Raw genomic sequence first — 20008 nt, 5'->3', positions numbered from 1 at the left:
AGCAGCAATGTAGAAATGGGGGACTGTTACTCCGTGGACAGGGCCATCACTCACCTCAACAACAACTTCCTTTTCGGACAGAAGCTCAACGTTTGGTAATAGCAGTTCTATAGACGTATCATCGACTATTAGAGAAAGATGCACAACACAGAGCTAAGTATACAGATGTAAGACACCTGGCCTCTTTTCTTACAGTGTGTCGAAGCAGCAGGCTATTGTGCCAGGGCAGTGCTACCAGTTAGAGGACAACACTAGCAGCTTCAAAGATTTCCATGGATCCCGCAACAACCGCTTCACTTCACCGGAGCAGGCGGCTAAAAACCGAATCCAGCACCCCAGCAACGTCCTACACTTCTTTAACGCACAGCCCGATATTTCTGCAGAGATCTTCAACCAGGTACAAACAAGAGCCACCATTTACAAGGGAAAGATTCTCCGCAAGTCACCACATCAGAGTTTCACTGGTCTCTTCTTCCAGGTCTGTGAAGAACTCGGTATCAAGAGCCCCACAAGTGTGAAGCTTTTCACCGGAAAGAGTGAGTAATGGGTTACAGCCTGATCACGACTAATTACCATTTCTGTTTATGTGTGCAGTCATTCGCCTTTTAATATTATTAATGAATAGTTTGGCTTCTAGATTGGGGGTGGGGGGGTAAAGGAAACAGAAGCTAAACAGATTTGGATAGGACTATAGAAAGACAAGGGCTAAAACATTTGGTGTGGTGTACAGTGTAGACACAAGAGAAACTTTTTGACTGTACACCTTAGAGTACTTAAAGTTCCATGTTGAACACAGCTCTTTAAAGCAGGATTGGGACCTCTTATTATACTTTATCAATTTGCTGGCTAATATGCCAATGAAAACATGCAGGTGCTCTAAACAGATTGCTGTGCCCTCAAGGTAGTGCTTATAACATTGACCAGAGCAAAATGAAAAGAACTAAATGGTGGGTGAAGAAGGTGAAACTCTCAGAGAAGAAATGGTGGACAGTGAGAGAAAGCAAATCAGAGAGAGAATGAATTGAATCGACACATTATTAAAACTGAATAATGATAATGCTCACACCCTAGGTTCCTTGCCACTGCTGGAACTTGCGGCAACTCTGTAATGGGCTCTTTTAGCCTTGAAAGTGCACCAAAACAAGGACAAATAGTAGTTATGGCATCTAACTTCAGTTCTGTGACCACATAGTAAATACAACAGTAGAGCTTTATGTTGGCCAATATGAATAATTTTACTTTGTTGATGGTGGTAGTAGAAAGAAGAAGTCTAGGCTGTAGGATGTTTAAAAAAAGGCTCCTGTTGAATTCAGCCAATCATTCATCAATTCAAGCATTTTTAGGGTTTCTGCAGGGCATTATAAAGCATTAATAGTCATTAAATTGATTTGGGGAAAATTAAGACCTTAAATGGCATTCAAAAAAATCAGTACATTTGATTCTCAGTAGCATTAAAAATTCTTTGTGCAGTTTTGAAGAAAGATATTTGACAATAATAACATAGAATTATAGACTCGTCAGATATGTGCGTCTGCATAAACATGCCGAAGCATTGCGATAATTGTTCCGGCCGGTCGGGTACAATTGCCAAAAACTGCATGTTTTTAAAGTGGCCGGCAGGCTGGACCAGGTGGAGGAGAGCTGGGAAATGGGGAAATGCAAATTCCTGCAAAAAAGGCTAGAAAATGTGAATTTCAGAGAATAACTGAAGCCCATGGGTGGTCAGGGGTGGTTTCCAGATTCAGAAATAGTGAAATGTAGGGACAGTTTTCATATAAAACTCATCTTTTCCAAAAAAAAACCCTTGTAATTTGTTGAGTTCACGGTCATGGCATTACATTTTTTTTATTTTTTTTATTGCATTAAAATGACATCAAAAGCATTAAATTTGGCTGATTTCTGCAGAAACCCTGATTTGTCTCCTCTGAGTTTAATCGATCAGCACCAACCTTTGACCCTGGAGCGGGTACTTTTTCTTTCCTGAAAACTGCCTTGGAAAAAGTTCAGATAATGTGATGTATCATAAATGATTGTCCCGCATTATAATCGAGTTGGGCAGAATCTTGACACCATGGTTATTGTGAGCAAAACGTCATGATAATATTGTATCGTGAATTACTCTGTGATCCCCACTCCTACTTCAGAGTGATCTATGTGACAGTAAATCAAACATAGCTCCTTGTCTAAAGGCGCTGGCTGCTTTTAGTTCCTTTAGCACAGACTTAAGAATTATTTATTGTGATGAACCATCATCTTGTGTGACCCAACAGGTGAGCGAAGTTCATCTGGTCTGCTTGAGTGGGAATCCATAAATGATGCCATGGAAGCTCTAGCTTTGATGAACCATTATCAGATGAAAAACCCTAGTAAGTCTTTAGCCTGTTACATGAACATACCAACATATTTTTAAAACCTAGTCATACAGTTTTTGCTCCTTATTCAACATTTTAAAATGTCCTTGTTTTTCTTCCTTGTGTCTTTAGGTGGGCCTTACCCTTACACACTGAAGCTGTGTTTCTCAACCACACACCATGCCAACTAAATACTCTCCTCAAACTATTTGTAACGTTTTGTGTCTTTGCATTGAGTATACCGCAGTTCTGTTGTCACGTACCATTAAAACAATATTGACAAAAACTAAGATTAATGTGCTTTAGAAAAGTTACTTAAATTATACGTTTTTTTAATGATTTATTTTAATTTTACAAAGTTTTTCAATCAGTTGTTTATTTTGTATGTTCCCAACACTAGATCTGAACACCACCACCCCCAAGTTTTTGGTTTCTAAATAAAGTGAACAGTAACTATAATGTGAGTGCTGCTTTAACCCGTGTTCACGTCATCAAAGATGTTTTGTATCATCATTTCTTCAGGTCCATCATGGAAATAAAGGTCCAGTGGTTTGCCAGTTTTACCAAGAGAAGCAAGCTGTAGTTTTGTGCTCCTGCAGAAATGATGAAGGAACTCTCCATTTCACTGCTGATCAGAAGTTTACTGGATAGTAGAAGGGTTGAAACGTCTTTCTTTAAGCAGCATTCAGTCTTTAATCAACATCAAGTTGTTTAATCTTTTTTGGTAAACAGTGCTGGTGAAGTATTCCTTTTGCTGGAAGTTCATTAGGTAAAGCATAAATGTACTAATTACGTTTCTTTTTCTTTCTCTGCCAAATGTTAAACATCTATTTACAAGCCCTACATTAAGCACATTTTTTAAAAAATGGAAACATTTTCCCCTGTACCATTTTAAATTATGTAGTCACCTTTACATTTATTTTTCATGTTGTAGTTATTCACAGCACTTTTAAAATATAGGCAGTAGTTAGAATTACATTTTTTTAACCAAACCACACTATCTTTAGAGTATACAGACATTGTAATATTTTACAACATTATGTTTCCATTATATATTTAAGAATTAAGAAATTGGATCTTGACTAGTTCTTTGTTTATTTTTTTCAAACTCCAAAATTCAGATTTCTCAGTTTTGTCTGAGTCTACAGTGTAAATCTTAATCTAAATGAACCTTTTGGGTTTAGGTATAACCTGTGCCTCAGAACAGATACCACAGCACGATTTTAACAGAGATGGTTTTCATTTGTGGCCTCAGCTGTGTTCATCATGGAGCACAGACAGTAAATAAACATATTCCATATGTCCTGATATTAGAACATCTTAAGAAAAAGAAAATGTATCCGCTACTTAAAATGCGTACTTTTGAAATTGTGTAGATAAGGGGTCAACCAATATATTTTTTACTGACATTAGATCTTATTAATCATTAAGACCAATGACTGATATTTAGAGCTGTTGTGCATTTGCAGTGAAAATAAAAACCAAGGCATTGAAAATTAAATTGAAATTACTTTATGTCTTACATGTTTAATTGCAAGAGAAGTTTCACATTTAACCCCCAATGTTGACTGGCTGTTACTGATAACTGCAAGACAGAAGACAAAGCAGTTCATTTCAATGTATTATTTTATTTAGCAGAATCAGTTTTAACACAAAAAAGAAAAAGAATATGACCAATAATCGGACCAAAGCTGAATATCTGATCTGACAGCGAAGCTGTAAATTAAGCATCTGTTATTGTCTCTGGTAAAGTCAGATAAAGACCTCTTTAATAGCCGATTTCATCTCCTGCCCCTGTATCTCCTTATTTTCTCTCCTAGTACTATTCACAATCCTACAGAAAAGGAAAGAAACAAAGCCGCGAGACGGAAACTACAACTCCCGTGGTGCCCCGCGGCCGTGTCGCGTAGGTGTTTCCGGTGTCTTATAACATTTTACTTCCTTCCACACAGACCGAACAAACCGAGAAGAAGACGTTCGCTAAGTTTTAAATGTTCCTCAAACAGTCGCATTTTGAGCTCACCTTTTATCCCAATTTCTTCGCAAAATTCGCGGCATGTGGCGAATGCTGTCCGAAGACTGAAGATCGTTGAAACCGTAGACGTACCGTGTAGGCCTCCGAAGAAAGTTTGGTCGCGGCCTGTAAACAACATGTCCTCCGCCTCGCAGTCTTCCTCCAGACGGCAATGGTGCTACCTCTGGCGATCTGCCCAAGATGCCCTGGGCCATGCTGTGGGAGTTCAGCGAGGCTGTGTGCCGGGGCTGCGTGAACTACGACGGCGCAGACCGAATAGAGCTCCTCATTGAAACTGCCAGGCAGCTAAAGAGCACGCACGGAGTTTTAGACGGCAGGTCCCCCGGTCCGCAGCAGGGCAAACCCAGCTCCTCCGGGCCCATTGAGTCGGGGCGGCAGCATGGAGAGCGCGTAGACAGGGGGAGGGGTGAGTATGGGGTGTCTTCTCGCCTCCCCAACGGGCCTGCACAGAAGCTGAAGATGTGGGCTTGTCAGAGGGCAGCCGACAGAGCCCGACACCCCGCAGGGCTATAGCTGGGGCTGTCCCCAGTCTGCATGGCACCATATCTCATGCCTTGATAGCTCAGGGGCTGGTAGCTGCCCCTCATGGGCTTTTAGCCCCATTATCAGGCTCCAGAGCAGGGGCCACACCTATTGCAGTCTCAGCTGGACCCATAATGGGTGATGCTGGCGAAGACAGGCTGTGTCCCTGGGCGTGGGAGCCAGCACCTCTGCTCTGGTGGGCATAGATCCTGCAGTGTGGAGGAACAATGAAGTGATGGCTGAACTGAATTGAGGTGGCTCGGAGCAGAGTTGAAGGCTGGCCAAAACCGTCCCAAAGCAGTGAGGGGACGTGCTTGTAGCTCTCAGCAACTGCGTCCCCTTCAACGTGCGCTCAGGAAAGACCATAACCTAATGGGTCGTGTTCTGGCCTTCGATGCTAGCTCAACTCCAGGTTTGAGCTGAAGGTGTTCGTGGAGTATCCTGCAGGCTCTGGAATGATCTTCTCAGGAGTCCCAGACCTGTCAGGCAGATGTTCCGTGACTCAGCCAAAGATGCAGGTAAAGCAGTGAACTCTGGCTTACGTTATGTGGAGTATGAGAAGCGGCAAGGCACAGGAGACTGGCGTGGGTTGTCTGAGCTGCTGAACGATGGCGTACGCATGTTTAAAGAGCCCCCAATCCCAGAGGTCCTGCCACAGCCAGATGCAGCATTGCCTTTGGCAGCTGCTGGACGTTCTGTACCAGCAAAAGGCACAACCAGGCGCCGCAAGGCTTCTCCAGGCTCTGAGAATGGAGAGAGCGAAGGGAGGCCCGATCATCCTGCGAGGGAGCCCTGGCCTCGAGGTGCTTACTCAGGCATGGAACCTCTTCCTGGCATGGCTGTACCTCAGGAGGGCCCACCTCGTCTGCACAGCCAGCCATCACCCATCTCTGCCCCTCATGGGAGTTGCAGACAGCCTGAGTTCCAGTCAGATGGCCAGAGATAGCCCCAGCATGTCACAGCCCACTCCTCCTCAGCTGGGCGTCCCACCAGCAGCAGCCCCTCCACTGCCTCCACCTCAGTCTCCCAGGCAGCTGTCGGGCAGGGTTTGAGCGCCGTCGGGCCGAGCAGCAACACCAGTGCCGGGGAGTCCACAAGCAGCGCTCAGGGCGCTCTGCTCTGCTGCACTCTTTGCAGAGAGCGCCTGGAGGACACTCATTTGTCCAGTGTCCATCTGTTCCACACCACAAGTTCTGTTTCCCCTGTACCAGAGGATTCATCCGCAGCCAAGGTCAAGGAGGGGAGGTGTACTGCCCCAGCGGAGAGCGCTGCCCCCCTGGCTGGATCCACCGTGCCTTGGGCCTTCATTGCAGGGAGAGATCTCCACCATCCTGGCTGGAGACGGAGATGTGACGGTAAAGAAGGAGAATGACCCTTGACGTCTCCATCCTGTCGTGGTGAATGGTAAGATGCTGAGAAAACATGCATTTACGTACTTTATGAACCACCATCTTTCTCTCTTAATCCTCGTGTTGTCCTGCAGGTCAAAATTGACCCGTTTTAGGTTTGAAAATGTGGGGAAAAAATATTTTCACAGTGAAACGTCTGATGTCCACATTTTCAACAATTTTTGGTGGGGAAAAAGTGTTCAAAATGTTTCTTACATTCACAGAAAAATCAACCAAAATCCAGCAAAATTTGCATGTATGTATGTATATATATATTATATATATATATATATATATATATAAATATGGAATCACTTTAGGATTTTCTTGGAAGATTTTTATTCATTTTTTAAAAATATTTCGATAAATTTTCTTGTCAAATTTGGGGGATTTTTAAAAAAACAAACTTTTAAGGGAAACCTTTAAGGAATTATTGCAATTTTATTCCTGAATGTTTTGGAAATTTTCAGAATTTTGGGAATTTTTTGGTTTCTTAAACAATATTTTTTGATGCCCATAAATGAGGACAACAGGGGGGTTAATAAAACTTCAACAATGAGTTTGAAAGCCAACAAAACACAGTTACAGAAAATCATTTTTTGCAGCTGTCACTCTGTCAGCCTTGAAATTGTCTCATAGTAAAACAGAGCAGGGCTGATTGTAAAGCAGCTCCTTTGTCCTCTTTCATTCAGAAGAATCAGTATTAATAATAAGTCGTGTTCTCTCCCAAACTGAGCAACAACAGTGAAGTCGGTCTTGTCTGATCACAGTGCTTAGCATAATGACAAATACCCAGAGCTGCACAGGCTGCTCAGGCTGCATGAGCTGATGGATGGCAGCACCATGCTGGGAAAAGGGATTCTGAATGTCACTGTGGTTGTAGTGCAAAATTACAGCTAGGGATTAGTGTAAAAAATAATGATTTTAAACTTGTTTTCCTTCTTTGTGTGACCTAAAGAAGAATAATTTGACTTCAGCTAATCAGCAGGCTCACTCTGGAAATGTAACTTGGGTTGGAATTTCCTTTGTTGCCTTTCAGGTACAGTGCTTGGCTACCTTGAATGCAACACATTTTTGTAACATTTCAACATATTTTCATAACCAGTAACTGTAATATCTGTTGGTATGGAAATCTGCTATATACACACATTTGACTTATTTTCCATAATTCAGCCTGAAACTAAATTGATTAGTTGATATTACCCTCAAGATTAAGTCATTTCACACCAGCATAGCAGACAGCATATGAGGATTTCTGTTTTTTCCTTGGTTCTGTGTGATGAACATCACTGGGTTACAAAGACAGTACCTTTAGGGTATTGTTACCGGCATTTTTCCAGTTTTCTGACGTAATGCTTTTTTTTAGCATTTACAGTTATTAAGCCAATAATGGTGTAATCAGTATCAAATAATTTGTTCAGTGGGAGCTCCAGTTGGTGTATCAGTCAAAGTCATTGCACTTGTCATGACTTGTGAGGACCTCCTACCTTCTCCAGAGAAACACAAATAAAGAAATAAGGAATACAGAAAGGACTGAAAAAAGTATGCAAAAATTCACTCAAGGAATTCTGTGCCTTTAATTCTGTAACTTACACTTAACATGCTGCAGAAGGTGATTAGTTGGCAACATTTTCTCAGTTATTTACAAAATTGCACATTTTTTTTTAGTTAACAGCATCGCTCTGGTTGAATTGTCCCAAATATAATTTCTTGTTTTATCAAAAATATCTTAGACGAAACATTTGAATTGATTGTGATGTTCATTGTCACTGTTTTCTGACTTTGTATCAATCAAGCTAAGCCGTTCAACTGAGGAAAATCATAGCCTGATTAATCAATAATAATGTATAAATTAGTTGCATCTTTAATGGCGCTCTGCCAAAGACACAGCTTTAATTGAGTTCCACACTCCTAAACCTTGAGATTTTATTTCCCCCCAGAAGACTGCAGTGTGCAGCTTTGTGCAGAGGTTTGAGGATCTAAGGAAATTTTAGGAGATAATACCATGAATAGTTTTATTTATCAGCCTCATGCAAAGTAATTTAAGATACTTTACAGGCCAGTAGATCCAGCATTTACCTTTCAGGCAGGGGACACCTACGCTATCAGTCAACGTTTGGACGCACCTTCTCATTCAATGCTTTTTATTTATTTTTACATTGTAGATTAATACTGAAGACATCAAAACTATAAAAGAATAAATATGGAATTATTGTATAAACAAAATATTTTATTAATCTGCAATGTAGAAAATAATCCAAATAATTAAAAGGCGTTGAATGAGAAGGTGTGTCCAAACTTCTGACTGGTAGTACACATGCAGCAAAATCTGTGGGCTCAGCTGGAAGACAAAGCCAGTCCTTTGTTGTTCTGATGTTTTAGGTTTAAAAAAGCTCTGAAATGTTTTTTTCTCTTCTTTCTCCACAGTGGATCAAACACTTTGAAAGCAACTTCCCTATTATCTCAAGCAGAGGTCCACTTTGGGCTGCAGTTCATCGTGTGTCTCCAAGAACAGAATAAACTTCTGAACCCCTGGAGGACAACTACACAAAGTCCGCTAACTAAAGACACAAGACTCACGAGGAGAGGAACAGGTGTGGTTTGTGTGTCGGGACTCAGCTGCTACATCGTGACCGAACGTTGAGTCCCGACCAAATCTCTTCCTCTGCTTTTGTCCAGCACAGCAGAGGCCTCGTTTCAAACAGCCCAGGATTGAAAGCACATGCTTGTTTTTGAGAATGGACAATCTCATTTGTCTTTTATTTGTGTTTTTTTGTTCTTCAACGTCACATCCTGTCCTACAAAGATGCAGGACATCGATACTGATAGATGGTCTGACAGATCATGCAATCTTCAAAAAACCGAATGTTCAAAAATGTGGAAAAACCATTGGGTCCTTAAAGCCAAGGAGTGAAAAATGTAATCCCACAGTCTGTCTCTTAGGTATTCTCCTTATATTGTATGTCAAAAATGTGAATTTACTTTCAATATGGCTATGTAATTTCTATTTTTGATACAATACAAATTTATATGTATTTGTTTATAGTGATAAGAAGACCAAAGATGGCTTCATGCTCAATGTAATTTTATTGTATTGTAGCTGTGTATGCTGTACAGGGTGACCCAGAAGTTTTGGAAACAAATGAAAAGTCTATAATCCAATAATATAATGTTATTTCAATACATCAGTACCACAGATATATTCAGAAGAGTAACAGATTAGTGTAAAACATATTTCGACATGTTCATGTTTGTTTCTTATACAAAGTTGTGAAACGTTTCCACCACCTGGTTACACTGGTATCTTCTGGAATGTACCTTCATTCATGCTTATGAAGGTTCCTCAAACTGGCCAGTAAATGTTGCCTCATAGTACTTTTGGATGTTTAAAAAAATTAAAACTGTCAGATACTTTACCACCAAGAGTTTTGAAATCTGACACTGATGGCCTGCATTTTAAAGTTCTGCTCCAGCATACCTGTACCTTATGGTTCTATTAATTTTCTTCCGAGTTATTGCACTCGACAAATACTATGCTTTTAAGTTATTTTATTATGCTATAACAAAAATGGGTAAAATAAGAGTGAATTCATGCAGCCCCAAACTCAAATAGACACTGCAGTTACACTTTGTTTCCAAACTTTTGGGTCACCCTGTATTCACCGATAACCTTGGCATCAGTCACTAATTAGTTTCATCTATCACAGACGTATGCTTGTTTTGTCTATTTACTTTTTGAATTATATGTATGGTAAGATAATTAGCATCACAATCTTCATGGTTAACCCACATACTGGTGTGATCTTAACAGGTCAATTCTACAAATATAATTAAAATGACAAAATAGTCATGAGTGATTGTCTTGCGTGCGTTCTTAAAACCTTTATTCGATATATTTCTTGACAATAACATGAAATCCCCACACCGGATATAGTAAAAGCCCTTTACGGGGTATCAATCTGCACAGAATTAGCATGTATCCCTTGAAGCACAGATTTTGTAAACATATTAAGTAACAATAACTGTGTTTCCATGCACTTGAGTGACCTGGTTACTGCAGCGTTTACAACCTAGATACGGAGTATAGATACCTGGTGGCTCCTCTGATTCCACCTCACTGAAACAGTAGCAGTGCTGAAATGGGGCTGCAACTGGAATTAGGGCTCAACAACCAATCAGTTTCAAACCAAAATGACAATTTGAAACCATTAAATTACCCTGCAATTAAAGCTACCATTTGATCCAGGGTTTAAACTACACTGCCCGTCCAAAAAAAAAACAAAAAAGTTGCACACTGATATTCAGTGGCGGATCTTCCATGGGGGCAGCACCCCCCGCTATCTGATTGGCCACCCCGTGTACCCCCCCAACATTTTCGTTGGAAATTTGCATTACTGATAATCCGATTTCCGACTGCACCTGAATGCACCAAATGACGTTAGTCGGATGGTTGTTGCTAGAGGTACGGACCCGTACCCGTAGCCTGTGGACTACGGATACGGCACTTGCCATTTGCCAATCAGATACGCAAGATCTGGTCACGTGACTCCCGGTAGACGCAGTTGGATCTGTTGATTGTATTTCGTTTGGATTTGAAGAAGCTTTGAAGACATCCTGATGCTGGAGGAGAAGACGAGCAGCTGTGTACCTTTGCGGTAAGAAGACTGTGGCCGTTTCTCAGTACCTAACTGTCCGTACTTTCGTTCTCACATACTCGTGAAACGTCATCATCAGACTGCATGGGACCAGACTAGTGTGCATAGATAGGAATCATCCATCCATCCATCCATTCTCTATACACCGCTTTATTCTCACTAGTGTCGTGGGTTGTGCTGGAGCCTATCCCAGCTGACTCAGGCGAAGGCGGGACACCCTGGACAGGTGGAGATATGAATCAGTATATATATATATATATATATATGGCTGCAGCTCCCAGCAAATATGAGGTTTTTGCAATATCATAACTTATTAGAGGAAGTTAGACACAGTCATACAGAGAAACACTAGACCTCACACTCAAATGGAGCTACAGCTCTGTGTCTTGGACAGGATTTATTTTAAAAGTTACATGTGTGACGCTAATAATCAGAGCAGACCTCATTAGCACTTCCGCTAGGTCGGCTACTTCCGGTCACTCCACAGACGCCAGAATATGGATTAATTTTCCGTTTGGGCTTGACAAAGACGAGAACAAAAATATTCAGAGCAAATGGAGCAGCTAGCTAACGCTTACTACAGTTTGATTTACATTTTCAAAGTCACATTTTTGAAATCATGTAATTTTTCCATAAAACAAATCACGGCTTTTATTTTGTCACAGAAACCTGGAAACATTGTTTATCTGTAATTCCACTATCGTGACTGAAAGTGGGCTGCAGATCCCGTTATTTAAACATCAATATGATGTATAAATGCAGATGGACTTCATTTATTTCACTATGCAGAAATTTTTATTGATGTCCAGCATATTTCATAGACAAACATATTTGATTGAAATATTAGAAATGGGGCTGCACAGTGGAGTAGTGGTTAGCACCTTTGCCTTGCAGCAAGAAGATCCCTCGTTTGAATCCTGCAGTGGGCCTGGGATCTTTCTGCATGGAGTTTGCATGTTCTCCCTGTGCATCTGTGGGTTTTCTCCGGGTACTCTGGCTTCCTCCCACAGTCCAAAAATATGCTGAGGTTAATTGATTACTCTAAATTGCCCGTAGGTGTGATTATTTGTCTGTATATGTAGCCCTGCAACAGACTGGCAACCTGTCCAGGGTGTCCCCTGCATTCACCCGAGTCAGCTGGGATAGACTCCAGCATCCCGAACAACCCAAGTGAGGATAAAGCGGTGTATAGAGAATGGATGGATGGATATTAGAAATGGATTTTCTGTTTCCTCATAATAATTAAGTTAATGCCATTAAATGTTCATCAGTGATTTATCTTTAGTGTGAAACTTTTACTTTACAGCTATATTTTTAAAAAATGTTGGTCATTTTAAGACATTAAAGGATGGTTTTCTTAGGTGAATGAATTTAAGGTTTAATTGACTGAAATCTTTCAGTCAATGTTGTGTTTCTTTCAATTTGCAATATCTCGATTTAAAATGGTAAATGGTTTTATTTATACAGCGCTTTAAATGATACGTCAAATTCACCCATTCACATACTGATGGCAGGAGCTGCCATACAAGGCACTAACCACAACCCATCAGGAGCAATTAGGGGTTCGGTGTCTTGCTCAGGGACACCTTGACATGAGCTCGACGGACTGAGGATCAAACCTGCAACCTTCCAGTTACAAGACGGCCCCTCTACCCACTGATCCATGCTGCCCCTATTTAGTAGTAGTATTTAGTTAATATGGGTCAGTCAGTTACATTTTATATTAAGAATTCTTATTCAGTTTAACACTAGATGACCTATCAGTTCATTGAGTATTTCAGGTTTTTTCTTTTCAGTTATCTGTACTTAAATTGATATTATTAAAATATAATTGCAATGAAACAGCAGCAACATAAGAAACGACCAAATATACAAAGAAAGTGCAGCTATTTTACATAATGATAATCTGTTAGAACATGGTGAAAGTGCAGCTAAAGTTAAGTTAAGTTAGCGAAACTACGGATAAGCAATGTTTCCTTTTACTTCCAGGAAAATAAAAGCCTCATATTTGCTATTTATTAAAAAATCAGTAAAAGCAACACTTCCTCCAAGTTTGTTTTAGTTTGTTGGTATTTATCGGTGGAGCAGCAGCACATTTCCCACAGACAGTTTTACTGTCCGTTGTCCTGTTTTAATCAGTTTTCAGTTCAGTAATTTAGTCTTTTGGCTGACTGGACCAACAGACACTGAAGGACTCCGACAGCTGGTCAGTAATAAACATAGACTGTATATAAAGATGGACATAGCATCTGGCTCCAAAAATGAAGCCCACCCGGAAGTGTCAAAAACTTAAAAATCAATACTGAATTTTAAATAAATCGTTAAAGTTGGCAGAGCCAGGGGGCGTGACTATACTTGATAGACAGTCTTGTCTGGAATGATTGACAGATCCTTTTATACCACCGTTTTACAGGCATCTACTTTCTTTCTGTTGGCTGAGCAGAAGTCTATGTTAGTTTAAATAGGCTTAATTATTTAACAGGACATGATATGGATGCAGACATTTAGGCTATGTGTGGATAAAACAACTGCACAGTCAAACAGCCACTTAATATTTAGGCTACTTTACAATGTAAAACATGATCAACATGAAGTACCTCCATGAGATAATGCCGAGGTCTGACCTGTTTGAACAATGTTTTTATATTTCATCTTAAGCTTCTCCCCCGTGTGCTTCTCCCCGCAGCGGGATTTCACCTAAATGAAATAACTTACTCGGCTGCCATTCAGACAGTTATTCCCTGTAATATTATTACGATTACAAAGGACTACCTTTAAACTTACGCATTTTTCCGGGCAGCAGTGTTCTCCACGCCGTCTCCCTCTCTTTTGCAGCTGCAGCAGTGTTGCACGTCTTTCTAAAAACGTGTTCAAACTCGCCATATGAGCGTGTTAAAAACTTCCATTTCAAAAACGCAGCCTTTCGCTTCCCCGTTTCCATGGTGACTCGTCGAATCGGGGCTCCATTGATGCTGTCTTTTCAGAGTTGCGGTGCACGCGCGTAACTCCGGATCAAACTACTCCGAGTTAATAAACCCAACTCATATCAGCCGTTGTGGAACCGAAAACTCAGAGTTTTCTATCTCAGAGTAGATCAACTCAGAGTCGCGGAAGAAACTCAGAGTTCTTGAACCTGTTTCGTGAAACAGGCCCCAGGTCTGTATGAACAAATGACACACTCTTGTATTTCAGCTGTTCTTGGTTGTCAGTGACACAGAATAGAAGTTGTCAGTCAAGTTTCATGAATACATGACCACATCTTGATGTCAAATTTTTATACACTTATTCAAGAAACAATCAAAAGTACATTCAGTTCAGTTTAATGCAATTTTATTTACATAGTGCCAATTGCAGTTCAGATTGTGTCAAAAAGCTTGAGAGAACCCATATGGCCTGAACCCCCACAGAGCAAGCCTGAAGGCGACAGTGGCAAGGAAAGAACCCTTTTAACAGGGAAGAAAAAACCTTGAGCAGAACCAGACTCATGTGGGGGGACCCATCTGCTGCTGGCCGGCCGGGGAGAGAGGGATAGAGGGAGAGAGAGGGAGAGAGAGGGAGAGAGAGAGAGAGAGAGAGAGAGACACAGAGACACGCAGAGAGAGAGACACACACAGAGAGACACAGAGAGACACAGAGAGACACACAGAGAGACACAGAGAGACACAGACACTCGGACGGACACTTGGACACTTTTCCGTGACACTCGGACGGACACATGGACACTCAGACAGAGACAAACAGAGACACAGAGCTATTGACACTACCTAGGAAAAAAGAGAGAATGAAAAAACATGTTAGAAAGAGGAAACATGTTAAGTTGCTGACATTGTTTTCATACAATGACAGAAAAATGTTGATAACAGCCACTTAATATTCTGTGAAATTAAATTGTGAGAATTTGATGTTTTTATGGTGGATTTTTCAATTTAACAGTTTTTTAAAAATTTTGTATTAAATCAGTTTACATTTTATATATACAATTTTGGATTAATATTTAGCTTATTATATAGAAAATTTTAGAAAACTATTTAGATTTTTATATATACAATTTTACATTGATATTGAGATTATTATATGTAAAAATTTATATTAATAGTCAGATTTTTATATTTGATATTTTTGGTAAATAGTTTGATAACTATATACAATATTTTAGACTAATATTTTGATTTATATATATACATATATATATATATATATATATATATATATATATATATGGCATGCCGTTTAGGAAATTATATATATAATGAAAGTCGATATATATATAATGAAACTTGATATATATATAATGAAAGTTGATATATATATAATGAAAGTCGATATATATATAATGAAACTTGATATATATATATAATGAAAGTCGATATATATATAATGAAACTTGATATATATATAATGAAACTTGATATATATATAATGAAAGTCGATATATATATAATGAAACTTGATATATATATATAATGAAACTTGATATATATATAATGAAAGTCGATATATATATAATGAAACTTGATATATATATAATGAAACTTGATATATATATAATGAAAGTCGATATATATATAATGAAACTTGATATATATATAATGAAACTTGATATATATATAATGAAACTTGATATATATATAATGAAAGTTGATATATATATAATGAAAGTTGAGATATATATATATAATGAAAGTCGGAATATAGAATGTTCAGATTTTCATTCCATCTATTCAAAGTTTCATTCCATATATTCAGACTTTTTCCTACTGAGCCCTGGAAGGACATGGCAAACAAAAACAGGAACCTTATTGGACATTTGCTCTTCAGATGAGCTCTTCTGTGATTATCTGTCTTCATGGTTGTCACAGGGAACGGCGACTACGTTTGAGAAAACAGGTAATTTTTAGAGATGTTTTGATTCTGAACACTGAACGTGTTAGCATTAGCTTAGCTACTTAGCTTCGACTACATTTGCATCCCTACATAGCTTAAAGGTTAAACACATGCACCATATGTTGATGATAATGATAATATCTATGTTTATCTTTATAGCTGGTCTTAAGGCTAATTATGAGGCAGAGGTCAGCTGCTGCCTGGACACATCCATGATCACGCCACTGGTGGGACACAATTGTACTGGATTTCAGCTGAAGGCTGCTGTTCTGTCCAAACTGAGACATTTTTATTGTGACATACCCTCCACTGTTGTTAGCTTTTGATTCAATAAATTTTTTTGAGATGAGGAAATCACTATTGCATGTTTCTAGTTAAATACCCTATTTTTATGATATATCACTAAAGCATGCACTTTTTATATTTTCCATCAATTTCACCCAAAAGTTGAATAACTATTTGTGAGCAGTGTATGTAGACACATAATAGAAGCACATTTCAATAATATGTCTGCTGCAGTAGTGCAGTTTATCTACCTAGATTGGTGTAACAGTAAAAAAAAACATATGCTACTGATGTTTCTGACTAAAATCTGCTTGAAAAGCACAACTGCTTATCTGTCAAAATGTGTGTAACAAAAGTGTGCACTGAACACTGAATAAAGTCTCTGTAGATTATAGACAAAATTTGCATCTCTCATCACAAATTTCTGTTTATTCACCCAAAGTGCATGAGTAAAATACAAAACAGGTGAAGTACTAAAAAAGATTTATTTTCTAGAAAAGCCAATAGTCAACAATGCAGTTTAATTCTGGGACAGTTGCTCCAGCACCGACGCCATGCGTCCCATCAGTGCAACCAAGGTTTTCATTCATCTTCTGGATGTTCTGGAGAATGGCAGAGGTCACGTCTTGGTGTCTTCCGATCTGTTCCAAGAACCGTTCCTCTGACCTCTCCAGATACTGCAGAGGATCCAAAGCAGCTTCCTGGTTCCCTTTTCCTGCATAAAAGCACCAAAAAGTACTAGTTGTCAGTAATTATTTTCTATTTTCATAAACACAGTTAACTTAAAGTAAATGTTCTATTTTGTGATTTTAGGATGGGTCAAAAGATAACATACTGATCATGTTGATGTCTGCATAGTCTAAACAGATCTTACTTGATTTGGTCTGTAGAGAGGAGGACGGCGTGGAGGAGCTGCAGGACGGAACCAGTAAGCTGCGGACTAGTGCTCCTGGTAACTGGACCTCATCATCCAAGGCCGACAACTAAATAAAATGAACAAGACATGCTGTTGATAGCATCTGTAATACAAATGATTTTATCCATTAACTGATTTATTGCTTTGTCCATACAATGTTAGAAAGTGTTACAAATAATACCTGTAATAATTTCCAACAGTGATAAATGCCTTGTTTTATTTTACAACAAAAAACACCAAAAGCATCTGTGTATAAGAAATCAGTGCATTGGATTTCCACATCTGCAAAGCTAGAAAATCACACATCAGAATTTTACCTTGAAATTATGAAAATAGCTGCAGATTACCAGTACTCTTTACTTCATTGTGTTAACTTGATCATTTGAATCAGTTTTTTAGACTTGTATTACTGATACGAAACATAATCAACACATAAATTAAAATGTGTTCGCAAAGAGTTCACTGGTTCTTCAAGGAAAATTTCAATGATAACCATATAGTTCAGTAATATGAATAATGGGTCATTGTGTAACAGCGTGGGAGGTTCTGAATACAGGTCTTGGACTGAAATATTGCTGCTGCTTTCCTCCGGTTTTATAAGGAGTTGTTTCATAGCTTGTTAGCTTACCAGCGGCTAACTGGCTGGCAAACAATAGTTCAACGCCAACCTCTAATCAGTGATCCGGTGTCCGGACCGCGTTAGCTGGCGGAACGTTCATAATACTGATGTGGGACTGTTGCAGCTAGCGTATTCATAGTAGGATAACAGCAGGATGTTGGAGAAATAAAACTTACCATTATCAGGATCGCTGGTCTGCATGGCAGACTCTTAGCGCATCGCACTGCTTGAATGTCTGTGTATTTCAGGCCGATTTCAAAATAAAACTCAATAAAATTCTCGTCCGGGTGAGTGTCCTTCATTGTCGCTTCGCCATACGGACATGTCCCTTCCGGGGCTCGGTAGGAAAAAAAGATTTGATATATATATAATGAAAGTTGATATATATATATATATAATAAAAGTCGATATATATATAATGAAACTTGATATATATATAATGAAAGTTGATATATATATAATGAAAGTTGATATATATATAATGAAAGTTGATATATATATAATGAAAGTCGATATATATATAATGAAAGTTGATATATATATAATGAAAGTCGATATATATATAATGAAAGTCGATATATATATAATGAAAGTTGATATATATATAATGAAAGTCGATATATATATAATGAAAGTTGATATATATATATATATATATATCAACTTTCATTATATATATATATCAAGTTTCATTATATATATATCGACTTTCATTATATATATATCAACTTTCATTATATATATATCAAGTTTCGTTATATATATATCGACGTTCATTATATATATATCAAATTTCATTATATATATATCAACTTTCATTATATATATAATTTCCTAAACGGCATGCCATATATATATATATATATATATATATATATATATATATATCTTTTTGATAGTTTTTTTAGTAATTATATAGAACACTTTTTATTAATATTTTGAATATTATACATAATATTTTAGCTTATTATTTTTGTAATTTCCCAGTTCCCCTAGCTTCCCACATTCCCGTTCCCACATTCAGACTCCACATGTTACTTTAACAGATGTTCAGTGATAATACTTGCAACATTTAGCCATGTAAAACATACTTTAAGGAAACACGACAAAACCGGCGCCACCATGGTGTCTTGTCCGTCATCACCGCCGTCGTCCCTGCAGTGGTGGTGGCGGGTGAAACCTCCTGATCCTTTTTGTTGACACTGGTGATAAAGGGAAACACAGATTGTAGTTGACTTCATGATCCTGCAAATATGACTGGACCTTTGCTGCTTTGATCAAGTAAAAGTAAATCTTTAATATGTTCACTGTCAGTCTGTGTCAGATCAGTCAGAATTCAGGAAACATTTTGCTGAACTCTCACATTTTATTCAAAATTTACTTATTTGTTATTTGGGACCCAAAACTAACATCTGTAAAATATTCTGTCCTAAAAAATATTCTATGAATTAGCTTCACCTAGAGTCATCTTTTAGACAGAAAATAATACATTTTCTAGTGCTAGTAAGCTGTTATGTTAGTCATCATATTTCACAGAACTTAATTTAAAATGACAATTAAATAAACTCTGAACAAAATCTGAGATGGTGGAAAAGCAGCCACCTGAAATGATCAGTTTAAAACAGCAACAGACAGTAAAAGAATTTCATACCTTTCTGCTATGTCCGTCTCACAGACCGGGATTTTCAGAGACACATCTTTGCAGCCGGTGTCAACACTGTTGATAAAAGGAAACACAGCTATAATTGTACTGCATGGAGTGAACAAAATGGAAATAACACCAATATAATGTGTTCAATTAATTCAAAAGGGAACAGAAAGAAAGAGAATTTCATACATCTTGTTTGTTGATAACAGCTACTTAATATTCTGTGAAATTAAATTGTGAGAATTTGATGTTTTTATGGTGGATTTTTCAATTTAATAGATTTTTTAAATTTTGTATTAAATCAGTTTACATTTTATATATACAATTTTGGATTAATATTTAGCTTATTATATAGAAAATTTTAGAAAACTATTTAGATTTTTATATATACAATTTTACATTGATATTGAGATTATTATATGTAAAAATTTATATTAAGTTAGATTTTTATATTTGATATTTTTGGTAAATAGTTTGATAACTATATACAATATTTTAGACTAATATTTTGATTTATATATATATATATATATATATCTTTTTGATAGTTTTTAGTAATTATATAGAACATTTTTTATTAATATTTTGAATATTATACATAATATTTTAGCTTATTATTTTTGTAATTTCCCAGTTCCCCTAGCTTCCCACATTCCCGTTCCCACATTCAGACTCCACATGTTACTTTAACAGATGTTCAGTGAT

General features: G+C 38.0%; 2 protein-coding genes and 1 pseudogene across 2 annotated transcripts in view; 2 read left to right on the top strand and 1 right to left on the bottom strand.

Annotated features, from left to right (window-relative positions):
• Nucleotides 1-20008, bottom strand: part of LOC127532503 (NACHT, LRR and PYD domains-containing protein 3-like) — a 208976-nt gene that overhangs the window by 93320 nt on the left and 95648 nt on the right. The gene's annotated exons all lie outside the window — the stretch shown is intronic.
• On the top strand, nucleotides 14-2810 carry LOC127532339 (heterogeneous nuclear ribonucleoprotein L-like). The gene is made up of 5 exons (XM_051943949.1): nucleotides 14-95; nucleotides 196-397; nucleotides 479-536; nucleotides 2271-2366; nucleotides 2484-2810. Exons 1-5 carry the CDS (start codon nucleotides 16-18, stop codon nucleotides 2540-2542), a joined length of 495 nt encoding a protein of 164 aa, XP_051799909.1. The 5' UTR covers nucleotides 14-15; the 3' UTR covers nucleotides 2543-2810.
• Nucleotides 4503-6482, top strand: LOC127532326 (interferon regulatory factor 2-binding protein 1-like; annotated as a pseudogene).

This window comes from Acanthochromis polyacanthus, chromosome 23 (genome assembly GCF_021347895.1).
Source record: "Acanthochromis polyacanthus isolate Apoly-LR-REF ecotype Palm Island chromosome 23, KAUST_Apoly_ChrSc, whole genome shotgun sequence".
NCBI classification, from domain to species: domain Eukaryota; kingdom Metazoa; phylum Chordata; class Actinopteri; family Pomacentridae; genus Acanthochromis; species Acanthochromis polyacanthus.
This window is presented reverse-complemented; position numbering and strand designations above follow the sequence as displayed.